The sequence below is a fragment of the Heterostelium album genome (genome assembly GCF_000004825.1).
Source record: "Heterostelium album PN500 unplaced genomic scaffold PPL_scaffold1, whole genome shotgun sequence".
NCBI classification, from domain to species: Eukaryota; Evosea; class Eumycetozoa; order Acytosteliales; family Acytosteliaceae; genus Heterostelium; species Heterostelium album.
In genome coordinates this window covers 618,215-640,815 of record NW_008805063.1, presented here as the reverse complement: position 1 = coordinate 640,815, position 22,601 = coordinate 618,215, and the positions used below count along the sequence as shown (strand labels likewise).

Genomic DNA, 22,601 nt, shown 5'->3' with positions numbered 1-22,601 from the left:
AAAAATGAAAAGAAATGAAAAATCTGTGATTGAAAAGTTCAACGATTTCCAAAAAATATGGGGATGCAAGTCGATTCAATAACGGTTATGATCAGCAGAAACTTGTATTAGATTAAACGAATGGATGTATTGCAATACATAACATTAAAATAGAAAGAATGCCACTCGATGGCTTAAATTTGGGAAGGTCTGAGATACTGAATTATCCCTTGGTGGGAAATCCTCGAGAGAGGGTGCGCTGGTACCAGAAATAGTCCTCGAACGTGCAAATAAACCAAAGACATCCATCCTCAGAAAATGGAAGAGGTTGACGGTTGCCGTTCATAGGTTGGAATTCTGGCGTGGTAAAGAAATCAATGAAGTTCGATATACGAGGTGGATCAAAGATCCATAACTTAATTCATGACTACTCTCTGCTGAACAAAAACCAAAGATTGACACTACCCTTTTTTTTTTAACAAGATAAGAGAAGTCGAAGGACGTAGTTAGTAAAATTTCATTCGTGGGCTTAATTACTTCGACACGGGTTCGAGGCTCTGTTTTACCGTGGTAGGCATCGTGTTGAGTGACATCAAGCTTTCATGATATCAAACTAAATAGAGTAATTGCAAATCAAGATGTCTATTCCGCATACTACCAAAGCTGGCGGAATCAGATCAGACATAACAAGATAACCCCACCGCACTCAAACATTCCATCCAACTGTGGCAACAATTCAGACCAATTATGAAATTACTTACACATCAAATGAAACCAATATTGCATAATGACAAACCACTACCACTTAAACTTAAAAACCACAACCTTATCAACCATCACCACAAACCAGAACTTACATCACCTTCTACTACATTAACTCCATCAAACACCACAGAGGTAGAAACACAGTATTCAGATTCTATTTATAAAAAAAAAAAAAAAAAAACAAGATAAGAGAGTAAAAAAAAAAAGTAACAAAACTAATAAGTTGTTATTTAAAATATTATATTATTTTTTATTAATAAAAAATTTAATTCATATAAGATTTACTCTTTCTTGATCTCTTTTTATATTTTGAAAGTGAATCGGTTGCCATTAACATGAATATATGTTGTTGTGCTGTGTTGTAAATGGTTTGAATTTTGTGGAAATCATAGACTGGGTTGGTGATTGGTGATGATGGTGCTGATGATGAAGATGGTTGATTACTTGTAGAGGTTGTTGTGTTGGTTGACGATGATGTGGCGGAAGATGATGATGATTCGTTTGTTGTGCTGCTAGATTCGATCGATAGGTGTGGAAGTGGTGAAGTTGATGTTGATGATGCTGAACTCTGTGGTGTTGTTGAAGTCGGTGAAGTTGTAGTCGAGCTTGTGCTTGAGCTTGAGCTTGTTGTTGTTGTTGGTGTTGTTGTAGATAAAACTACTTGTGAAAGTGAGGTTGTTGACAAAGTGGAAGTTGGTGTAGTCGATGCAGACGATGGATTGGCAAGCGGTGGTGAAGATGAGCCAATGAGAAGCGGTGAGTTTGTAGGTGGCAGATTGCCCAACAGATTGTTGCTGCTTCCACTACCGCTGCCAAGCGAGTTACTACTGCCGTTGGCACTGTTACACTCTGACAGGAGGTCGGCGAGAGGCGGCAACGATTTTAACAAATTATTGATATCTTTTTTGATGGAGAAAGGCACATTGATTTCGGATGTTGAATTATCGGCAATATATTTATCGTGAATTCTGTATAGTTCCTTGAACAATCTCTGTGCAGAGTCAATCTTCATATTCTTGTAAGATTCGATATCCAACCAAAATGAAATATTCTCCTCGCAAATCAATTCATCCCTCAAGAATGCTCTGAAATCTTCTCGCAACGCTGGGTTCTGTAATAATGTAATTAATTCTGTTGCAGCACCATTACCTAAAGTTTTTAATTTAAAAAAAAAAAAAAAAAAAGTTAGTTATTGTCGCTGCTTTGTTGTTGAATGATTGATAATTACTTTGAACAGTATTAATATCAACACCATCTTTTAATAGATCAGCTAATTTAGTGAAATTCTCTTGTATGGCAATGTCGTATAGTGATTGGTTGTCTTTGGTGATGGTTCTGTCGGCACCGAATTTGAGGAGAATGGTGACGAGATCGGTACGTCCCATTCGCACGCAATAGTGTAGACACGATTCGCCATTCTTGTTGGTTACGTTGACGAGTGCGTGATTCTCGAGTAGCAATGTCACCATTGTCTGTGCCAGTGTGTTGTTGAATATCGCTTTGTGGAGAGGTGCCTCACCGTTCTTGTTGGTGGCATTGACGTTGGCGCCCTTGGCAACCATGCGGTCAAATACCTCTTTGACCGAGGAGTTTGATCGGAACTTCTGGCAAAAGTAGTGGAACGGTGTGTTGAGATCACGGTTGGTGCTGTTGACGTGGACGTCCTCCTGGTCTAGCAGGATCAGCAGCATCTTTGGTTCCAAATCGGGCATCGAGAAGAAGTGGTGTAGACAAGTGTAGCCATTCTTGTCAGGCATGTTTATATCGATCTTACAACTCTTGTAGAACGACAGGATAATCTCAAACATCTCTATATTGTTGGCACGTGCAGCTATCATCAGTGCATTCTGGTCGAGTTCGTCGGTGGCTGTCAGCAAATGTTTGCCCTTCTTTGAGGAAAACATCTTTTTGACCTTCTTTACATTGCTCTCCTTGATGTATTTATGTAGATTCCTTAGATCGTTCTTCAACTCCTCCTTGTCCGTATAATCACCTTTTCCAAACAACTGTGTAATATTATTCATCTTTTTTTTTTTGTTGCTTTTTTTTCAAGAAATCCTTCCTCTATCTATCTCTCTTTTTTTTTTTAGTTATTATTTTTTTTTTGTTTTGTTTGGAAAACCCAAAACAAACTCTAAAGTGAAGTGAGTGTGTTGGTCTGTTTGTTTGTTGTTATTGATAAAATATATTGATATAAATATTAAGAGTGTTTGTTTGTTATTGATTTTAAATACTATTATAATATATTATGTTATTACAAATTAAAGAAGGTTGTTTTTAGCTATTGTTGGTTGAGTTGTGTGTTGTTAATACCAAGTGATTATTGTTATTGGATATTAGATTGGTTTTCGAGTGAAATGTTGACTACTGAACTTGTGATACTGATTGATGATGATGTTGAATTACTGGTAGCCTGATTGATTTTTAAAAAATAAAAATAATGATAATGTCTCTATCTTTGTCTCTTTCTCTGCAATGTAATTGACAAAATCTAAATTATGCTATGTTTGGTTATCTGTTTGATGATTTATATAATTATGATGATAAATATATTTATATGTTAGTTTAGTATTCTTAATAAAGTTAAAATGGTTCCAACATCAATTTATTTATGTTTTTGATTGGTTGAATTTAATGTTAGAATAAAATCTGATGATAATATTGATAATTTAATTTAATTGATTTGATTTTAGTTTTGCTTGAAGGCGATGACATTGAGTGCGTGATGATGAATTGCTTTTGATTCTTACAAAATACAATAATAACCAAATATGGCCGATTTTGTAATATTAACTATTTTTAAATAATAATCAAACAAAACAACTAAACAAACAATCACAAATTAATATTAATAATTAAAAACGAACTGATTGATTGATTGATTAGATGGCCAACAACAATAATAAAACTTTTATTGCAATGCAAAAAAATGAACATATGATTGAGTTTGATCAATTTCATTTATTTAACTAATAATCAACAGCAGCAGTATATACCCGCCTTTGATTTTCTGTTAAGCTAATTGTTGATTTCGTTGGCAATAGTAATATGTCGATGTAGAGCTTATCTACTCTCACCCATTCTATGTTAATAAAGAGGAAAGAAAGAGAGGTAGGAGTGTGGATAAGTGTGACAAATAACTGCAACTTATTCTACTTGATCGTTGACATTAGATTAGAATTAATTTTCAGTGATTGTGTGGGTGTGTGGGTGTGTATGAGAAAAAGTGTGTGTCTTTGAGTGTGGGCGTGTGAAGTGAATGAAATTGTGTGTGTTTTTGGTGTGTCTTGACTTTGTTTATATTAATCTATATTATTATGTGATTCATTTATTTATTTAATTTTTATTGTTCTATTAATTCTATTAGTGAAATACTATAATGTTAAAGTGAATTGAAAATTGTAATAGTAGTGATAGTAATAAAATGAACATGTGATACATTGTTATGATTCACATAACTCATTGAACACCAACATTCGCATTTCATCTCATTTTCCATTTCATTTCATAAGTAGTAAAAGGGTCATCTTAAATCATGATGTTATAATTATTGTTGTTCATGTGTAATATGGACAAGTCTTAAGGTGCGTGTTATTTATATTTAGTTGTTGTTTTATTAGCTGTATGATTTTTAAATGAATAACTAACCTATAAATCATTTATTAAACTATTTATATATATATATATATATATAAATAATTTAGTTGTTTACTCACTACTGGTGATGATGACGATGATGGATGATGATGATGATGATAGTGAATGATTGCTATTTTACTTATTAATTTATATTTGTATTTGTATTATATTATACACTTTACTTTATTGTTTAATTAAAAAAAAAAAAAAAAAGTGTAAAATAAAAGTTGTTTATTTTTAAAACAGGTTTCACTTTGTATAAAAATAATTTTGTTGTTTGTTTTAGCTTTGCAATGTTTTTTGTAATTGTTTATGTGAATGATTAGATTCTCAGATGAGAAGCGATTTTTTTTGTTTTGTTGTGAAATATATTTTTGTTTTTCTTTTTCTATTTTTCGTGTTTTGCTTTTTTTTGTGTTTTTTAGATTGCGTGCCTCTCATTAATTAATTGCTAATAATTTAATGAAAAAAAAAGCAAAAAAAATAAAAATAAAAAAAAAACTTTAAATCTTGTTGTTAAAATTTTTCAGTTTCGAAATGACATAGACGCGGCGCCGAAAAACTTCACAATAAAACAAAACAAATCAAAAAACAACACCAATGGAGTGAAATTTTGTTGCTGATTGAGAGTCTGACGACACAGTGTGGTGTGCAATAATAACAAACAAACAATCATCTATCTGTTTGACTACTGTTGTTTTATAACTGATTTTAAAGTTTAATCAATAGCAACATTGACATAATAAACAATTATTTATTATCAACACTTAAAAAAAAAACTCTAACTTTTACTTACTTATAATTCGATCGAATACACACACAAATAAAAATTTAGAGTTTTTTTTTTCGTTGTGTGTGGTTATTATGTGTTTTGTTTTGTGGGTGTGTGTTTCTGGTTGATTAAGCGTTTGGCAACCAACTTTATTTGTTTGATTCGATTGATTGATTGTAGTGGTAGCAGTAATGTTATTTATTGCTCTAAAGAAATGTGTTTATATTCGAGATTTGAAAAAATAGTCAAGATTGTTATCATGTAAAAATAGTTGATTGTTTGTTATTGCTAACTACTACTATGCTTTTTCATTTTCGATCAATTTTCAAGTTTTGACAAAGATTATTATTATTATTGTTGTTGTTGTTGTTTAACATGAAGATATATTTGTTAAAGAAATGTAGTTAACTCTTTGTTCTTCCAATTTGTAATTTGCCAATTGTTGTTGATTTAAATGTAATTAATTCATTTCATCATACCTTAAAAAATCAAATTGATATTATAATAAATAAAATAGATTAAATATGATCGATTCTTTCTTTTATTCTTAAAACTTTTGATAGATATATATTAATAAATAATAATAATAATAATAATAAATAATTAATTAATTTAATACAATTGAAATTTAATGTATTTTTTTCTATTTTTTTCTTTTCTTTTTTATTATGAATTATAAATATATTCGCAATAGGAGGAATAGCGGGCATTTGGTGGCTTTTCGCAAATAATTTGGGTGTAAATTTACAATCAATCACATTGTGATAATCCCAATGACAGTCTCTTTTTTATTTCAAAATTTGATAAAAACAAAAACAGAAAAATCTATCAACTTTTTTTTCACGAATATCAATTTTATTTTTAAATAAATCTATTTTTTTAATTGGTGAGTTAATCGATAGTTTTAGTTTCATTTATAAATTTTTTTTAGCTAATTCCTATTAGTTACTCTTTCCAAAAAAGTAAAATTTAATAATTACCAAATTAAAACAAAAAAACAAAAAAATTTAATAATGTGTGTGTGTTAACATTTATAAAACCATTGGCTATATAATCTATTAAAACAATGCTGTGTATATATGTGAAACTAACATTAATATCATGTTCACCATGTCATGCGACTGACTTACATTTATATATCAAATGAGAATGTTATTTTTATTTTTAATATGATAAATTAATTATTTTATATATATATTATTAATTCAGTAATAATTTTATAATATTCAATTATTTATTATTTATTTTTTATATAATTTATAACAAACATTTTTGTTATATCTAATAACTAAAAAGATGGCATCTATACATAAGAATGAAAAAAACATAAAAAAGAGTCAGAGTAAACCTAGTATCTCTACAGAGGTTGGTATTGAGAGATTTATGTGTTTTTATTTTCCTCATGGCTGACAATTTTTCTATTCTGTATAGGAGAAAGGAAATTATCCAGTAAAAGATGGAATTGTAATCCATGATGCCGATCAGAGAAAAAAAATACATTCAATGCTTATGGATCTAGGCAATATTATGTCTACAAGCGATTGGACAAAACTAGATGAATATTTAGAACCCAAAGCAGTTTTAAATAGAATTAATGAAGAGATCATTGGAAGAATTTCAATTCAAGTATGTTTTTGAATGAACATAATGTTTAAAGTTAATCATTAATCATTACTCATTATTTAATATTCTATTAATTAGGAATTTCTAAGTAAAAAGAATAAAGGAATATTAAAATATTTCTTCAATAGATTCTATTATGACAGTGAAAAGATGCTGGTTTGTTCAGAGTGGATCACAAGAAGAAAGAAAGAGAAGGATCAGTACTATCATGAGAAAATGGTTGTATGGTTTATGAAGCTATCGAAAGAGAATACAATTAAAACTTGGTATATCTGGAGAGATCCATTCTATTCAAGATTTATAGAGTATTGTATTATTTATTAATATTTATTAGTTGTTTAAAGTGTTTATTCTAATTTATTTATTATTTCACGTTCATTAGAAATATAGATGAACCAATATCAGAAAAGTGTTGGATGAGAAATAGGAAACCACCAAAGAAACACACTGCCAGTGAAATGTGTGATTTCGTACGAAAGAAGTTCTCTTACTTGGAGAATGCCGATATTGGCGGTTGGAGTGGTACTCTTCATAAGGACGTTGAGATAAGACCACCTTGGAGAGTTCACGTTGGAAAGGATGATTGTGTCCTTGGTCTAAAGAAATTCCTTAATGATTTCGAGGATATCGGTGCAAGTATTCTAGAGATACTATATGATTATACACAACCAAATGTTGCAATTTACATTCAAGTAAGTAAAGAATTAATTTAATAACTCTTAATTATAATTGATATTAATATTTTACGAATATTTTATATTAGTTATTTGGTGCAACTAAAAGAGATAACAAAGAAAGATGTGAAGATATCGATCTTTCAATGATTATGTTGGAGGATGAACAAATCAAATACTGGCGTTGTTACTTCTATGAAAAGGATATTCCAGAGAATCATTTTTCATTCATCATTTTCATTAAGGATGTACTTGAAGAATCTCTAAAGAGTCATGACATTCAGGAATCACATAAATAGTCAAACATGTTTCAACTCTATTTTACAATTTTGTTTTTTTAAAGTAAAAACAAACCAAATATATATTAAATAGTCTTAATTAAATTAAAGAAAGAATAAAAAAAAAAAGTATTTTTTATTGGAAAAGTAAGATAATAATAATAATAGTTTTTATGATATATATATACAGATACAAACAATCTTGATGATAATAGCATTATTGTGTTATAGATATTTACAACAATTTTGATTGAGTTTTGAAAGTGATGAGAGTTGTTAATTGTGATAATAGTAATTAGAGGGTAGTTGATACAAGTTAAGCTGGGAATGATGTGTTTGTAAATTAATGTACTTTTTCAGATGAACTTCCATGTAGTGATACGAATTCCTGTTCATAGGATCTGCAGTTTGAAACAATCATGCTGTGGTTGACGAATCCAACAGTGTCGCAGCAAGCATTCCACTCTTCGCTCAAGTTTGGCTGATGAAGTGTCTGTGTCTCTTCGGTGGTTCCATCTTCGAAGCGCAACCATGTCTTGAATGAGAATGGCGACGCGATAAATTCGATCACTCTGGCACCGTGTTTCCATCCTGGTGGTGGACCGTATGCTCCATACCCGGTTTTTCTTCCATAGCCCAGTTGGATACCGTTGTACATTCCAATAAAGTCATTGTTATGGTCGTGTCCACAGAGGACACCGACAACGTCACCCATCTCTCTGAAAGCGGCAAACAATCCGGTGTTCACAGAGAAACAGCACACACCGGTATCTTCAAGCGATCCGTTCACAGGATAGAAATTCCACATGTCCAAATACTCTGGAATAGGAATGTGCATGAAAGCCATTGCCGGAATGGTCTTACCATATTTTTGTTTCAGTGCTTGTGAAGTTTGAGTGTACCACCTAATTGTTTGTTAGAGAAGATGTTAGGATTATTTAATAAGAATAAAAGATTAGCAAATTAGTATATATATATATATATATATATATAGATATTTACTGAACTTGATCTGGATAAACGCATCCCCAACCAGTGATATTCTGACAGTTGTCATCGTTCGAGTCGAAAAAGTAGAGAATCAGCGCTGGTTCATCACCATTCAGTACGGGAATGTAGTAGTTGGAAGCACCGGTGATACCTTCGGGACCTTGGATGGTCAGACTCTGCTGAAAGCTCATGTCGAAATCTATGATTTGACGACGGTTTAAGTCGGCTTGGTCATCGTGATTGCCTAGTGCCAGTGCCCATTGAACATCGGCAGCGATCAGCGGCTGCAAAAGATGAGTATACTTCTCAACAAACCAGCCTTTAGAACCGTTCCAAGCATAGCCACTTACACAATCGCCAGTCATCACTGCCAAATCGATATCGGGTTCCGTCTTTAAAATCACTGTTTGAGCTGCCTGTGAATTATTATCTTTCTCATCGGTTTCACCATAATGTAAATCTGTAAATTGTAACTAATCAAACGAAATAAATAAACAATCATTAAATTAGATAAAGAAAATGACCAACCAAAAAATAAAAACAAAACTTTTAAGTATATTATTTACAATTTTAAAGGTTCCATCATTTTTAAAATTTAACTTTGTATTTCTATTTTGGACATATAAAATAAAAGTATGTTAGTTTTTTTCTATTATTGACAGTTAAATCTTCTACTACAACAACAATTCAAATACATACATCTTTTTTGCATCTATATTATATATTATATATAGTGTTAGTATTAGTAGAATTGTTAATTTCATATTTTTATATTAATGTATGTTATATAAATAGATATTATATAATATAATTATATTTAACAAAATAAAAATAGATGTCTATGATAAAAGATTGCTTAATGTTATTGAAAATAAACTAAATCAAACAAGATAATAAGAATTTGTAGAGTGTAGTTGTGTGTTGCATTGTTTTCATATATACAACCCCCCCTTATAATATGATTTAATTTATTTTTTTATATTAAAAAATTAATATTTTTTTTTATTTTTATTTTTTTTGAGAATTAAATTTGATGGATTTCCACACAGTTGATTCGGAATCCGAATTAAATTTATCTATTAAATTAAATCTTTTTTTTTTTTTGTTTTTTTTTTAACCAAAAATAGGAATGATGAATATCTTCTTTTGAAAGATATACATTTAATGAAATTGAATTGAAATTTCGAACAACGCACATTGTGCTCTCCAATTAAACCATTGCCCATCTTCATTTCGAAAACAAAGTATCTTGGAATTTATGTTTCTTTCAAACTGTTTAAAAATACAAACAATTCAAATAATTGGAAATGAAATGATGTTGCTCTGGAGATTCCATCTATTTTTAAATATTTTTTCATATATAATATCTTTATTACATTACTTTGTCAAGTAATTTTATTACAACTTCGTAGACTGAAAACATTGCAGCGTTAGCTGGGAATGCTCTCAGTACTGTTGGAACATATCCTCTATATAATCCTTTGACACCATCTTTTTGGTAAATCTTTTTCAATGTCGCTGTCAATGAGGGTGCTGGTCCACCATCACTCACCTGAATACTAGATTTCGCTACATCTGCTGGATAGAAAATACTCCCTAAAAAAAATACATAATATTATTAATTTATAGATAATTAACAAACAAACAAACATATTTATATATAACTTACAATATGCAATTCCACCAATTCCACCAGAGAAAATTAAATATTGTAATGGTAAATCTTCTTTTCCAGTTGTTTTTCTAAAATGACGTTTCAAACCTTCGTAGACACCAAAGAATGCCATGTTACCGGGAATCTCTCTGGCCAGTGTCGGTATGATTCCTCTGTAGAGACCGGCGACACCGTCCTCTTTGATGATCTTCTTGAAACAATCGAATGATCCGTTGTATTTCTGTGGTCCTGTTGTTTGGATTTGAAGACGACACTTGATCAACTCGACCGGTGTCAACACGAAAGTGGCAGTGAAACCGGCACCGGCACCACAAACACTGTATTGCCAGAGTTCTAGTGGCTTTGTCGGGTCTTTCTGAATCAGCTTTTTCATCTGACCGTAACCGGCAAACAACACCGCCGTCTCAAACATCATTCCAAACAGTGGACTCGTCACACCCTTGTAGAGTGCCATCGCACCCTCCTTTTGCACTGTATTCTTCAAACATTCTATGATTCCGACCGGTGTACTCGAAGTCTGTAATCTAACTCTAATGGTATCGAATGGATGTCTATAAATAATAATTACATTGTTTTTATAAACAAATAAAATAAAAAGTGTTAGTAAAAGTAACACTTTTTGAAAATTCTTCATGAAGTTATGAATTTCATTTTTTATCATGTGAATAATTAATTTCTCATTATTAGTTGATGTCCTGATAAACAACAACCTTGATGTTTTTGACTATATAGTGTAATATTAAACAAAGATTCTAGAACAATAACAAACAACAACAACAATAATGACTAATCAAAACTCACCCTGTAAATAAGCAAGCAGCACCTGCAACAGTGCCAGCAATACTATCCTTAGCTCCTTGAGCAGCAGCTGATGATCCTGTCATTATACAATATTAAACTTATAAAATTAAATATTTATAATAAAGATTAGATTAATGAAACTATTTTTTAAGAAATTATTTTAATGAAGTCATTGCTTCGTTTTTTTGATAAAAACTTTCATAAAAAAAAAACAGGGTACCCTTGTGCAAAAAATAATGAATTTTTTAATTTAATTTATTTAATTTTGGTTTAAAGAGAAAACTCTTTTTGGTAAAGACTGATCCTATTGATTCCTTTTATAGAACTTGGATATCGATCCTTCAAGTCGGAAGATTGATTAAAGACTAATCTTTTATTTATTTATTTTTTTTATATTGTTTTTATATTTTTCTTAAAAAACAAGTGATTTTTGCCAATTTTCCAGTTTCCTCATCAATGTAGTTAAAAATAAATATTTTTTGGAAAGAGTTAAAAAATAGTCTTTTTTAGAAATATTTTTTTGGGAATGTATAATATTTAAATAGTGTTACATTCGTTACAAGAATCAACCATCATCCACTTCAATTTAATTTTACCGTTAAAAATCAAATAAAAAAAAAACAATATAAATTCATCGCCAACCACACAAAAACATAACACAAACACAAATAACACCATTTTATACACATAAATATCAATGAACAATAAATAAGAGAAGTTATTGAATAAAATACATATTATGGATGATCATACTATTACTTTTTATGATTTTGTATTTTTTTTTATTTATTTTTTTTTTTGATCATTGGTTGTTTGAGTTGAAATTGAATATTATTGATTTTTAATTATTTTTATTTTTAAAAAATATCAAATTAAATAATCTTTACCAATATAAAACAAATAAAATCATTTTCTTTAATTTAATTACAATCAAACAAAGAAACAAACACCAATAATTATTTAATTTATTTTTTTACAAAAAAGTTTGTTTAAAAAAAAATTACGTAAAAAACAAATTTTTGATCATTTTGTTTTTATTCCAAAATAATCCAAATCATTAGATATAATTTTTAAAAGCAAATCAATTCATTTAAAACACAAAGGATTTCCTTACAGGCAACAAAAAATTTGAAATCAATTAAATTTTCAAATAAATTATAAAATAAAATTTAGATAGATAGAAAGTTTATAGATATATAGCATAATATTATATTATTTAAAATTAAGATTAGATACAAAAAAGACATCAAAACAACAATAATTTAATCAATCAATCAATCAATCTTTTCTTTGTTTTAATATATTTATAAATCTAATTTTATTTTATTTTTTTGTAATATTAAAAAACAATATCTATATAAAAAGTACTATTATCATTGTTTCTTTGTTTTGTAATATTAGTAGTTATTATTATTATTATTATTAATAATAAATAAATAAAAAAAAAGGGGAGAATGTCGTCGCCAGTTGTTTCATCTACGCCAGTGACAGCTTCTTCACCTGTTCAACAGTCACCAAGTTCACCGACAACACCACCACAACAAACAACCACACTCATCACATCGCCACCAATCGTTTCGACCTATACCACATCACAACTCACCACAATCTATATAGAGGAGATCCTTGGAAAGAATCTCAACGAGAAAGACATGTTTATAAAATTTAAAGTCGATGGCAAGAAATTCAAGACAAGAACTCAAAAGAAAACAATGAATCCATTATGGAATGATAAGTTTACAATGTATGTAATAATAATAATAGTTATAGTAAAATTAAAAACAAAAAGGAAAGATTAGATTATTGACAAACCACTTTATTATTATTATTATTATTATTAGATCAACAACATCAAGTATAGATGAAATAATATTTACAATTCACAGTCAGAATATATTGGGAAATAACGTTAGAATTGGAACTGTTAAACAATCTTTACATCCATCTAATTCGACTAGTGGCAGTGGTAATAGTGGTAATAACAATGGGGTTGGAAATTTTAGACATAGTGTTAATGTTTCTGCAGATTCACCAAATTTGCAGTCTGTATCATTGAATTCATCGTCTGGTAATAATAATTCATCAATGAATAATGTTGGTGCAAATGGTGGTGGTGGTGGTGGACATACTTCAGCTACAGAGTCATCGTCATCTTCAACTGCTACAACGGTGTTGGTCGATAGTTGGGTAGTTGACCAATGGTCGCCAGTTGAGAAGCGTGCCACCACATTCTCGTCGACCAACTTGGTCGGTGGATCGTCGCACCACTCAAACAACAACGGACAGAACAGTGTGGAGTTGAAGATCAGAATGTTGGTAAAGGTGCGTGACATCACTTTGTTGAACAACGACGACACTTCCTCAACGAAATCCGATGATTCATCATCGACTGGAATGACATCGAGTAGTAGCAGTCAGAATATACATCAATTAACACAACAACAACAACAACCATCAGCAACAACAAATCAACAACAACAACAATCGAATCAACAACAGCAGCAGCAACAACAACAACAGATACAAAATCAACAACAAGTTCCAAATGGTAGACAACAAAGAGGAGATTCTAGTATGAGAGACGGCGGTAGTGTGAGTGGAGCGAAAGAGATGTCTATCATTGGCAAGGGTGGTAGTCAGATCCGTAAGTTTACAAAGAAAATAACATCAAAGATCGATAGCAATAAGACTGAGAACAGTGGAAAGAAGGTAAAGGATGAGCGTGTTGCTGCTATCGAGGAGCAGCTGGCGCGTGAGCGTGCAAAGGAGCTGGAGCGAGAGGCGATTGAGCGCGAGAAGGAAAGAGCTCGTGAAAAGCTGAGACAGCGCGAAGAGGAGGAACAACAGAAACAGCTGGAGAAAGAGAGACAGGAAGAGCGTCGAAAAGCAAAGGAAGCAAAGCAAAAGAAAGACAAGGAGAAGCGATATCAGCCGACGCGACCAATTGACTATTTCTACGTGGTCGGTTGTTCGTCAAAGTTGGAGCCGCTCGACCAACGCTATGAATCGTCGGTCAAGTCGATCGATCCACTCGATCTAACGTACAAAGGTGAACTGCTAGATTGCTATCCGCAGAAAGACGACGAAGTACTGCCGAATCACATTTGGATGTATTGCTTTCCAAAGGGTGTTCAGCTGGTCACCGAAGAGCAAGCACCTTCATTCTTCCCTTTCGTTCTCACCAATGAAACCGGTGTGCGTTTCTATGCGTCTTGTCTTATGTTTTACGAACCAATGTCTGACGATATGGCGTCGGAGATAAAGAAGCGACGAAACTCTATGAGTAGCATGTCGTTGCCACTACCAAACTTCAATGTTAACAACAACGGTGGTGTTAGTAGTAGTAGTAATAGTAATAATGGTGCTGACAATGAATCGAATGCAGTTGTAGGTGACGATAACAAAGATATCAATGGTGTTGTACAACATTCAGGTATCATTGATTCAAAGATATTGTTACATCATACAACCAGTGTACATAATCTACCTATTGTAACACCTATCAATAGCAATAATAATAGTAATAGTAATAGCGGTGCTGGTGGTGCTAACGGTGTTAACAACAGTAATAGCAACAGTAGTAATAGTGACAACAACATAAACAATAGCAATAGTAATTCATCGAATCAATTAGTATCATCAACAATCTATGTACCAAAGTGTATATGTTTTATCTCTCATTATCCTTTTTACAGTTTCTTTAGAATATGTCTGAATGAAATCTATCAAAAGGTATTCTTCTCAACCACGCCACAACCCATTGAACGATGTATATATAATATGATTCAAGAGGTACCACTACCAACTCTAGGAGTAAACAATGTAAACTACACAATTAACAACAACACAATAACACTTAAAAGATTACCTGAATGTCTTTTACCAGTATCAGATGTAAGTAAACACTACTATTATTATTATTATTATCATTATTAATAATTATATTAATCAAACCTTTTTTTTAGTTACCATATTCATTGCTATTTAAATGTTTAGATATAAAGAATGTACTACTACTATTCAAATGTATTTTAATGGAAGAAAAGATTGTTATTATCTCTTCACAGTATTCACTTTTAACATCGATATCAGAGATATTATCATCTTTATTACATCCATTTACATGGGTATGTTGTTATTTTTACATATAATATTAATTAATAGAATAACTATTTTCATTTACTTACTTAATCTTAATAATTATTGTTATATCTATCTATAGCCACATGTATATGTACCTATTCTACCAGAATTGTTGTTGGAGTATGTCTATTCACCATTCCCATTTATTATGGGTATTCACAAGTCTTATAGTCATAACATATTGAATGAAGAGAATCTGATGAGTGAGATTGTAGTTGCCGACCTCGATAACAATATTGTGATGTTGCCTGATGGTCAAGATCCAAGTCGTGCTGCCACTCTACCCGAGCGAGAAGCAGCACAACTCGTTCACCAACTACGCAAGGTAGTTCATTACGAGCTACTCTCTTCAGATCTACCAAACTTTAGTTTAAATACAATGTCACCGATTGATCCATCATTTAGCGGTGATCACCCATATAACTATACAAATGGTATCAACCACAACAACAGTAATAGTAATAATTTAACAAGTTCAACATTGAATACAAATAGTGGCAGTAGTAGTAGTAGTAATAGTAATAGCTCTAACAACAAAAGAATACTTAGTAATCATTATCATCCTGTTTATCATTCAGTTTCTGCACCACCTTCACAAACAACCATTAACGAACACATTCGTCTTGCGTTCATTCAATTCTTTTGTTCGGTGCTCTCTGACTATCGCAGACATCTCAAGTATCTACGTGTATTCCCCAAGCCGATTACTCTATTCAACAAGCAAGAGTTCATTAGATGCCGATCGAATGGCAGTGCCAGTGACAAGTTCTATTCTACTCTTGTGGAGACACAGGCATTCTCTTACTTCCTCGACCAACACAACTGGCCAAAGAAGAACCTCTTTGACTATCTCGTTGAGACTCAAAAGTACAAAAAGTCGATTGAGGAACTCGCTCAACTCTGCCAGTCTTCCATTCCACAGGCGTTGGGTGTTCTCGAGTTGAACAAGTACTCGACCGTTCACGCTACACCTCTCTCCACCATCAGGAATACTATTACCACCTCGATCAAAGAGCACAGTAGATTCCCAGCGTTGAAACAAGAGTTGATGGTAACACCTCCTACACCTTCGCATCATCGTACACCATCCTCTGTCGTCACCTCACCCACTCTCGTATCGACAGCAACACCTGTATCGCTAGACATCTATTGCAGTTCCATTGCATTCGGTGACTTGAATAGTCATCAGCGTGTCGACGACAAAGAGAACAATCTCTTGAAGATGGCAGAGGAACAACACAAGTCATTCGTAACCATCATCGAGTTGTTTATCAACAAGATGTCAAGCGATGTCCTACCCGAGCAATCTGACATCCAACAGGTACTGGAGTTACTCAAGTTTGATACAGGCAGACAGATTCTCGGTAAACTCTTACTCAAACCCTACAAGAATCAAGAAAAGTTGGAGAATTCAATGCATAAAGCTAGATTGTCAGATAATATGTTCTATTGTCTTGGTGATATTCTTCGCGCTGCTCTCAGAGAAGCCAATATGCATTCGGATTTCGCATCGACCCGACTCTATTTGGAAGCATCGTTTATCTATCATCGACTTCAAAAAGGTACGAACGAACATATCAGTGAACTACTTAGAAACCAAGATATCTGGCAGAACTACAAGTTCTGGGAGCAGTTCTTCTTTGATCTCATTGAGCAGCGCTGTAAAGCACTCTATGGAAACATAGTGAGGGAGATGCTCAAGTGGAGTGGCTATCCAGAGGATCAGCAGGAGAAGATGAAGCTGGAGGAACGTGAGATGGCATTCTCTCTGCTCTCCAAACAGGTCTACTACATGATCAATTTGGGTTCGCAACCGGATTTGGTACGTCGTTTCGTCAACAAGATGTGTACCGTTATCAACTTTGACTCGGACCGAACCGAGACTATGATGCAAGTCGTCTCCAATATCACACGTGCTCGTGACATGTCGGATATGGACGACTTGGAATCATCGCATGCCAATGTTGCCGTCGAGGGCAACAAGCATGCCGACAAAGAGTTGAAACTCTACCTGACGAAAGAGACATACCTGCCCATCGGTGTTAAATCTAGCAATGCTCACGAAGGACGTGAACTGCTGAATCATCTCATCGATGAGAAGTCCAACAGTGTTGTGGCACTGCGTAGTCTGAGTCGTATAATGAATCTCAAGAGTGCATGGAGTGAGACACGCTCAAAGACGAGCTCAAAGATTGACTATCGCGACATCTCTGAGAATCGTGGTGACTATGTCGTGAAGACGTTCGCCGGTCATCAAGAGGGTGTTCTCTGTCTCACACTGGCGACGAATCATCATAGAGAAAGCAATACCCTCGTAACCGGTAGTGCAGACTCCACTCTCAAAGTATGGGATATCGTTTCCACCAAATGTCTTGGTACGCTCGACGGTCATGGTGGTTGGGTCAACTCTGTCGAAATGGGATCGGACTCAAAGATTATCAGTGGATCGTACGATAAGACATTGAAACTATGGGATCTAAACAAATGTACAAAGATCAAATCTTTTAGAGGACACAAAGGTTCAATTAGTTGTATCAAGAATATTGATAGTCATCAAATACTTTCTGGTTCCTATGATAATACATTGTAAGTTATAACGATATGATGGTTAACAAAACAAAATATTAACAAAAGTAATTTGATATTATAGATGTGTTTGGGATGATAGAACAACTAAACCATCTTCAACTCTGGTTGGTCATCAACAACCGATTATGAGTATCATTTGTGATGGTTACAAGATAATCTCTGGTAGCAGAGATACAAATATAAGGATTTGGGACTTGAGAACGATGAGCACCACAAAGATATTGTCTGGACATACCGATTGGGTGAAATGTCTACAGTATGATTCCGATACTTTGTTGAGTGGATCATGCGACGGTAAAGTCAAAGTTTGGTCGGTGGAGAGTGGTGAATGTATTCGTACACTCCAGGGACACAGTGGAAGTGTAAATTCATTGCTACTGCATCACAAGAAGGAAGATGGACACAAAAAGTTCATTACAGCATCTGCTGACAGCACGATTCAGGTTTGGGATTCAAACTATGCTGAATCCTATCACACACTCTCTGGACACTCGGATGAAGTGGTTCTCGTCGATCACTTTATCAATAACATTGTGGTGTCTGGCTCTTTCGATGGTACCATCAAACTTTGGGATGTAGATACAGGCAAATCGCATCGAACCATTCACAATCATGGTCATCGTATCTCATCGTTGAAGACTTACGAATCAACAATCATCTCTGGCAGCTGGGACAAAACTGCCAAAGCTTGTCTATTCAATTTGGATTTCAGAAGTTAAATTAAATATAAAGCTTTATATTTTATCGACAATGAACTTCAATTTCAGTTATTTTTTCTTTAATTAATTCTATTAATCAAAGATTTTAATTTGTTGTAATCTTATTCTTATATCTAATCATTTTTTAATTGTTTATTAGTATTAAATTTTCATAGAAATTCACAGAAAGAAAGAGATTGGTTGGATATTCTCTCATCAACTGATGAATACTATACTACAATCGGTGCCATCCTAAATATATTTGGTGAGATATCCCAATAGTCTCAGGTATCTGTTTTGACTAGCATTCCTCCAGGGTAAACAGCAGTATCAGCTCCAAATACTTTGTAAATTGTTTATTTTAAGAGAGTTACATGAATTACTCTTTGTTGAAATAGAAAACATTTTTTCCTCTTTTCCTTTGTCTCTAAATTTTCTACTTTTGATATATTCCGTTTGTTGATTAAATATTTACTTTTTGGAAAGGATTATATAGTTTTGGGTTAATTCTTGATCTGATTCCACTATTTGATCAATCTTGAAATCGGTTCTTGAAATTAATTTATCCCATTCGGACTTACTACGAACTTTTCCATTCAGCAGGTTCATAATATCTTTAAAAGTAAAATAAAATTCTAGGTGTTAATAATTTTATAATTAAAAATTAAATATTTCTTACGCAAATCAGTCCAAGCAATATATTTTTTCTTTATAGTAAAGTCACCGACAGAGTCTTCCATGATATGTTCCGCTAGATAAACTTTTCCATTTTCTCTCATAGCTTTTGAGACATTGTCCAATATTTGAACGCATTGATCATCATTCCAGTTATGTAATACTAACTTGAATACATAACAATCAGCTTGAGGAACAGATTCGAAAAAGTTTCCTCCTACATCTGAGAATCTTGGATCAAGATCCCTTTTTCCTAATTTGTTTAGGTTTTCAAATACAATAGGTTGGTCAAAGTTCAAACCTTGTTTAATAGTTGGATAATTCTTTAAAATTTCATTAAGCAATCTATATAATTCATATGTTATTAATTAAAAATTATAGTACCATTTATAAATTTTTTTATTCAACATACAATCCATGAGATCCACCAACATCACAAACAATTTCGAATCTACTAAAGTCAACCATTTTAACTAAATTTTGGTGATATGGAGTTGACATTGAAGCCATACCCTTGGTAAATTCAATGTCTGCTTCTGGATTCTTCTTGAGGAAGTCCCACAAAGATGAGGAGTCAAGGCTTTTGAATCCAGAGGTCTTTCCAGTCATTACTGTCTCATAGAGTGATTCCCAAGACAAAAAGAAAGCTGTACCACAATGAACAAGAGCCTCATCACGAGTGACTTCATTCAACAATTGGATTGAAAGATTGGTGTGTTGGAAGATTCCTTTCTCAAAACCTTCTCCAAGACACTCTGAAAAGAAACCTTCTACCGTCATTGCACGCATCATACGGTAGAGGGACTCTCCATGAGCGCCAACCTCTTTAGCAATATCATAGCATGATTTCTTTGATTCTAGAGAGTTTCCAAGATTTTCACAGATTCGTAACTTTGCGCAGATATAAATACACTTTACCATTAGCTGATTGCCATAAAACTTTTTTATTGGCATATGCTGAACAGCTCTACTCATTAAATTCATAATGGAATCACTATCCATAGATTGAAAGATTAAATTTTGTTCCATTTTTATTTAAGATAAAATATAATTTTATGAAATGATATTATTTATTTATTAAATGAAATGAAATTTTATAAAGTGTAGTCCGTCTAAGGACAATAGAGTAGCCGCCAAAGCAATGTTAGTACCTATTAAACAATATTAGTAATATTCACCAGCCAACATATGACAACAGTATAATAGTAATGGTCAATTAATTAATTTATTAAATCAAGTCAATTAAATAAGTATCTTATTATTAATTAATTTTTATTAATAGTATGATAAAATTACAGATCCAACCGAACATCCAACAGATACAAACACAACAATCACAACCACAACAATTAATGAGATTCAAGATTTAAATATAATATTTTTATCTTTGTTTTTTAGAAAATATTTAGTAAAAGTATGTGTTTGTTTATTGGTGGACCACTCTTTTCTAACCACAATCCACAACTTATATTTTTGTTTTTCAATATTCTCTATCTTATAAAAATTGATAAATTATGATTGATTTTAAATTTAATTATATATATTATCAATAATGGTACAATGTGAATTTAATTGTCTTTTTTTATTTGTTCAAATAATTAATTAAAAATTAATTATAAATAGAAATCAATCAATATTAATAAATAGAGATAACTTTATTTTGATATTTATAATTTAATAAAGTGCAATTGATAGTTTGAACAAATCTGAATACTCTAATTTGAGAGTTGAGAATACATAAATAATAATCTTTATTAATTTATTTATTCATATTTAATATTAAATTTTCATAAAAATTTACAAAATTTAAAAGATTGGTTGTTGATAATTTCTCATCAGACTTATGAATACCATAATCATTATCATTTACGATGATTGGTGTTATCCTAAATATATTTGGAGAGATATGCCAATAGTGAATGGTATCTGTGTTGGCTAGCATTCCTCCAGAGTACACTTCAGTATTATCTCCAAATACCCTGAGAATTGTTTGTTTAACAGCGTTGTAAGAAGTACTATTGGGGGAAGAGTAGGGTGATAGTGGACGAGTACTTAAAACCTTTAAAGTTATTCTTGTATCATTAATTAGCTTTATATTTCTTTCGACTAAAGATGGAATATCGATACCAGGTGCAACTCTATGACTGACCCATGCAGTTGCAGAAACAGGTAATACATTTGGTTTGATTCCAGAATTGAACATTGTAACTGTTGTTGTTGTCCTCTTTATATAGTAAAGTGAAGGATTAGTTGAGATCTGTTCTGGACTAAACAGATCCAAGTATGGATTTTGATATTGTTTATCTTCGAAATATGGAACAGGATTAGATTCTAATTTAATGATTGCTTTTGCCAAGATTCCTATTGGTGATTTCAATGAAGGTGGCATTGAAGAATGACCGGTTGTTCCATTAGCTGAAATGGTGTAGAACAGAGAACCTTTTTCATAAACACCAATTACTGATGTTTTATTTTTAACTCCCATATACCCAGCTTCTCTCAAAGGATTTCCTTCATCAATTATCATTTCTGCTTTGATTTTATTGTTCATCAAATATTCTGCTATCTTTTTGTGACCTTGGGCACCCTGTAACTCTTCATCATGTCCTATTGCAAGATAGATTGATCTCTTTAGTGTCAATGATTGACTTAAGAGATATTCAACAGCTTCCATTGATGCTATAACACTTGATTTATCATCGATTGCACCACGACCCCATATATAACCATCTTTTATGACACCACCAAAAGGATCAACCGTCCAGCTTGATTTATCAACAGGAACAACATCATAATGACTGTTTATCAAGATTGGAAGTAAATCTTTGTTTTTACCTTCCCATTGATATAATAAAGAGTGATTGTTGATAATATTCACCTTCAATTTATTATGTATCAATGGAAATGTCACTCTTAGATATTTGATAAACTCATCGAATTGTTGATTATCCTTTTTTGAATTTACATCATAACTTCCATATGATATTGTTTGTATTTTGATTGCCTAGATATGATATATTCAATTAAATCTGTATTAAAAAATAATATAATAAAGAATTAAAATAAAAATTATTACATTTGCAAGCTTTAAAGAAATGACATTTTCTTTACTTTGAGGATAACCTTTTATTTCTAAAATACTATTAATATTTATAATATATAGAATTAAAAAAATATAAATATTTAATTTCATTATTATTTTTTAATGAAGAGAAGAGGAAATAAATAACATAAAGAATGCACGCAATGCATTTATTTAATATCTGAACTGTGTTATTAAATTTTTAATAAACACACTAT

The 22,601-nt window shown here is 32.0% G+C and overlaps 6 protein-coding genes across 6 annotated transcripts; 2 read left to right on the top strand and 4 right to left on the bottom strand.

Moving 5' to 3' along the window:
• Nucleotides 1-395: 395 nt before the first annotated feature.
• Nucleotides 396-2,768, bottom strand: PPL_00326 (uncharacterized protein; the record flags this gene model as incomplete). Its single annotated transcript, XM_020571361.1, has 5 exons — nucleotides 396-413; nucleotides 517-576; nucleotides 837-898; nucleotides 1,030-1,893; nucleotides 1,973-2,768. The coding sequence occupies 5 exons, from the start codon at nucleotides 2,766-2,768 to the stop codon at nucleotides 396-398; spliced, it is 1,800 nt and encodes a 599-aa protein (XP_020438635.1).
• Nucleotides 2,769-6,451: 3,683 nt separating this feature from the next.
• On the top strand, nucleotides 6,452-7,830 carry PPL_00325 (uncharacterized protein; the record flags this gene model as incomplete). Its single annotated transcript, XM_020571360.1, has 6 exons — nucleotides 6,452-6,520; nucleotides 6,587-6,781; nucleotides 6,857-7,088; nucleotides 7,169-7,470; nucleotides 7,542-7,700; nucleotides 7,825-7,830. 6 exons carry the CDS (start codon nucleotides 6,452-6,454, stop codon nucleotides 7,828-7,830), a joined length of 963 nt encoding a protein of 320 aa, XP_020438634.1.
• A 243-nt stretch (nucleotides 7,831-8,073) lies between these two features.
• mcfS (mitochondrial substrate carrier family protein) lies at nucleotides 8,074-11,279 on the bottom strand (the record flags this gene model as incomplete). The annotated part of the gene is made up of 8 exons (XM_020571359.1): nucleotides 8,074-8,635; nucleotides 8,733-9,004; nucleotides 9,071-9,193; nucleotides 9,287-9,329; nucleotides 10,007-10,056; nucleotides 10,123-10,316; nucleotides 10,390-10,946; nucleotides 11,197-11,279. 8 exons carry the CDS (start codon nucleotides 11,277-11,279, stop codon nucleotides 8,074-8,076), a joined length of 1,884 nt encoding a protein of 627 aa, XP_020438633.1.
• A 1,371-nt stretch (nucleotides 11,280-12,650) lies between these two features.
• Nucleotides 12,651-18,647, top strand: PPL_00323 (WD40 repeat-containing protein; the record flags this gene model as incomplete). The annotated part of the gene is made up of 5 exons (XM_020571358.1): nucleotides 12,651-12,940; nucleotides 13,038-15,090; nucleotides 15,162-15,323; nucleotides 15,419-17,925; nucleotides 17,990-18,647. 5 exons carry the CDS (start codon nucleotides 12,651-12,653, stop codon nucleotides 18,645-18,647), a joined length of 5,670 nt encoding a protein of 1,889 aa, XP_020438632.1.
• Nucleotides 18,648-18,982: 335 nt separating this feature from the next.
• omt11 (O-methyltransferase family 2 protein) lies at nucleotides 18,983-20,330 on the bottom strand (the record flags this gene model as incomplete). The annotated part of the gene is made up of 4 exons (XM_020571357.1): nucleotides 18,983-19,010; nucleotides 19,102-19,240; nucleotides 19,306-19,646; nucleotides 19,714-20,330. 4 exons carry the CDS (start codon nucleotides 20,328-20,330, stop codon nucleotides 18,983-18,985), a joined length of 1,125 nt encoding a protein of 374 aa, XP_020438631.1.
• Nucleotides 20,331-21,060: 730 nt separating this feature from the next.
• Nucleotides 21,061-22,494, bottom strand: PPL_00321 (uncharacterized protein; the record flags this gene model as incomplete). Its single annotated transcript, XM_020571356.1, has 2 exons — nucleotides 21,061-22,305; nucleotides 22,378-22,494. 2 exons carry the CDS (start codon nucleotides 22,492-22,494, stop codon nucleotides 21,061-21,063), a joined length of 1,362 nt encoding a protein of 453 aa, XP_020438630.1.
• Between the last annotated feature and the right edge of the window lie 107 nt (nucleotides 22,495-22,601).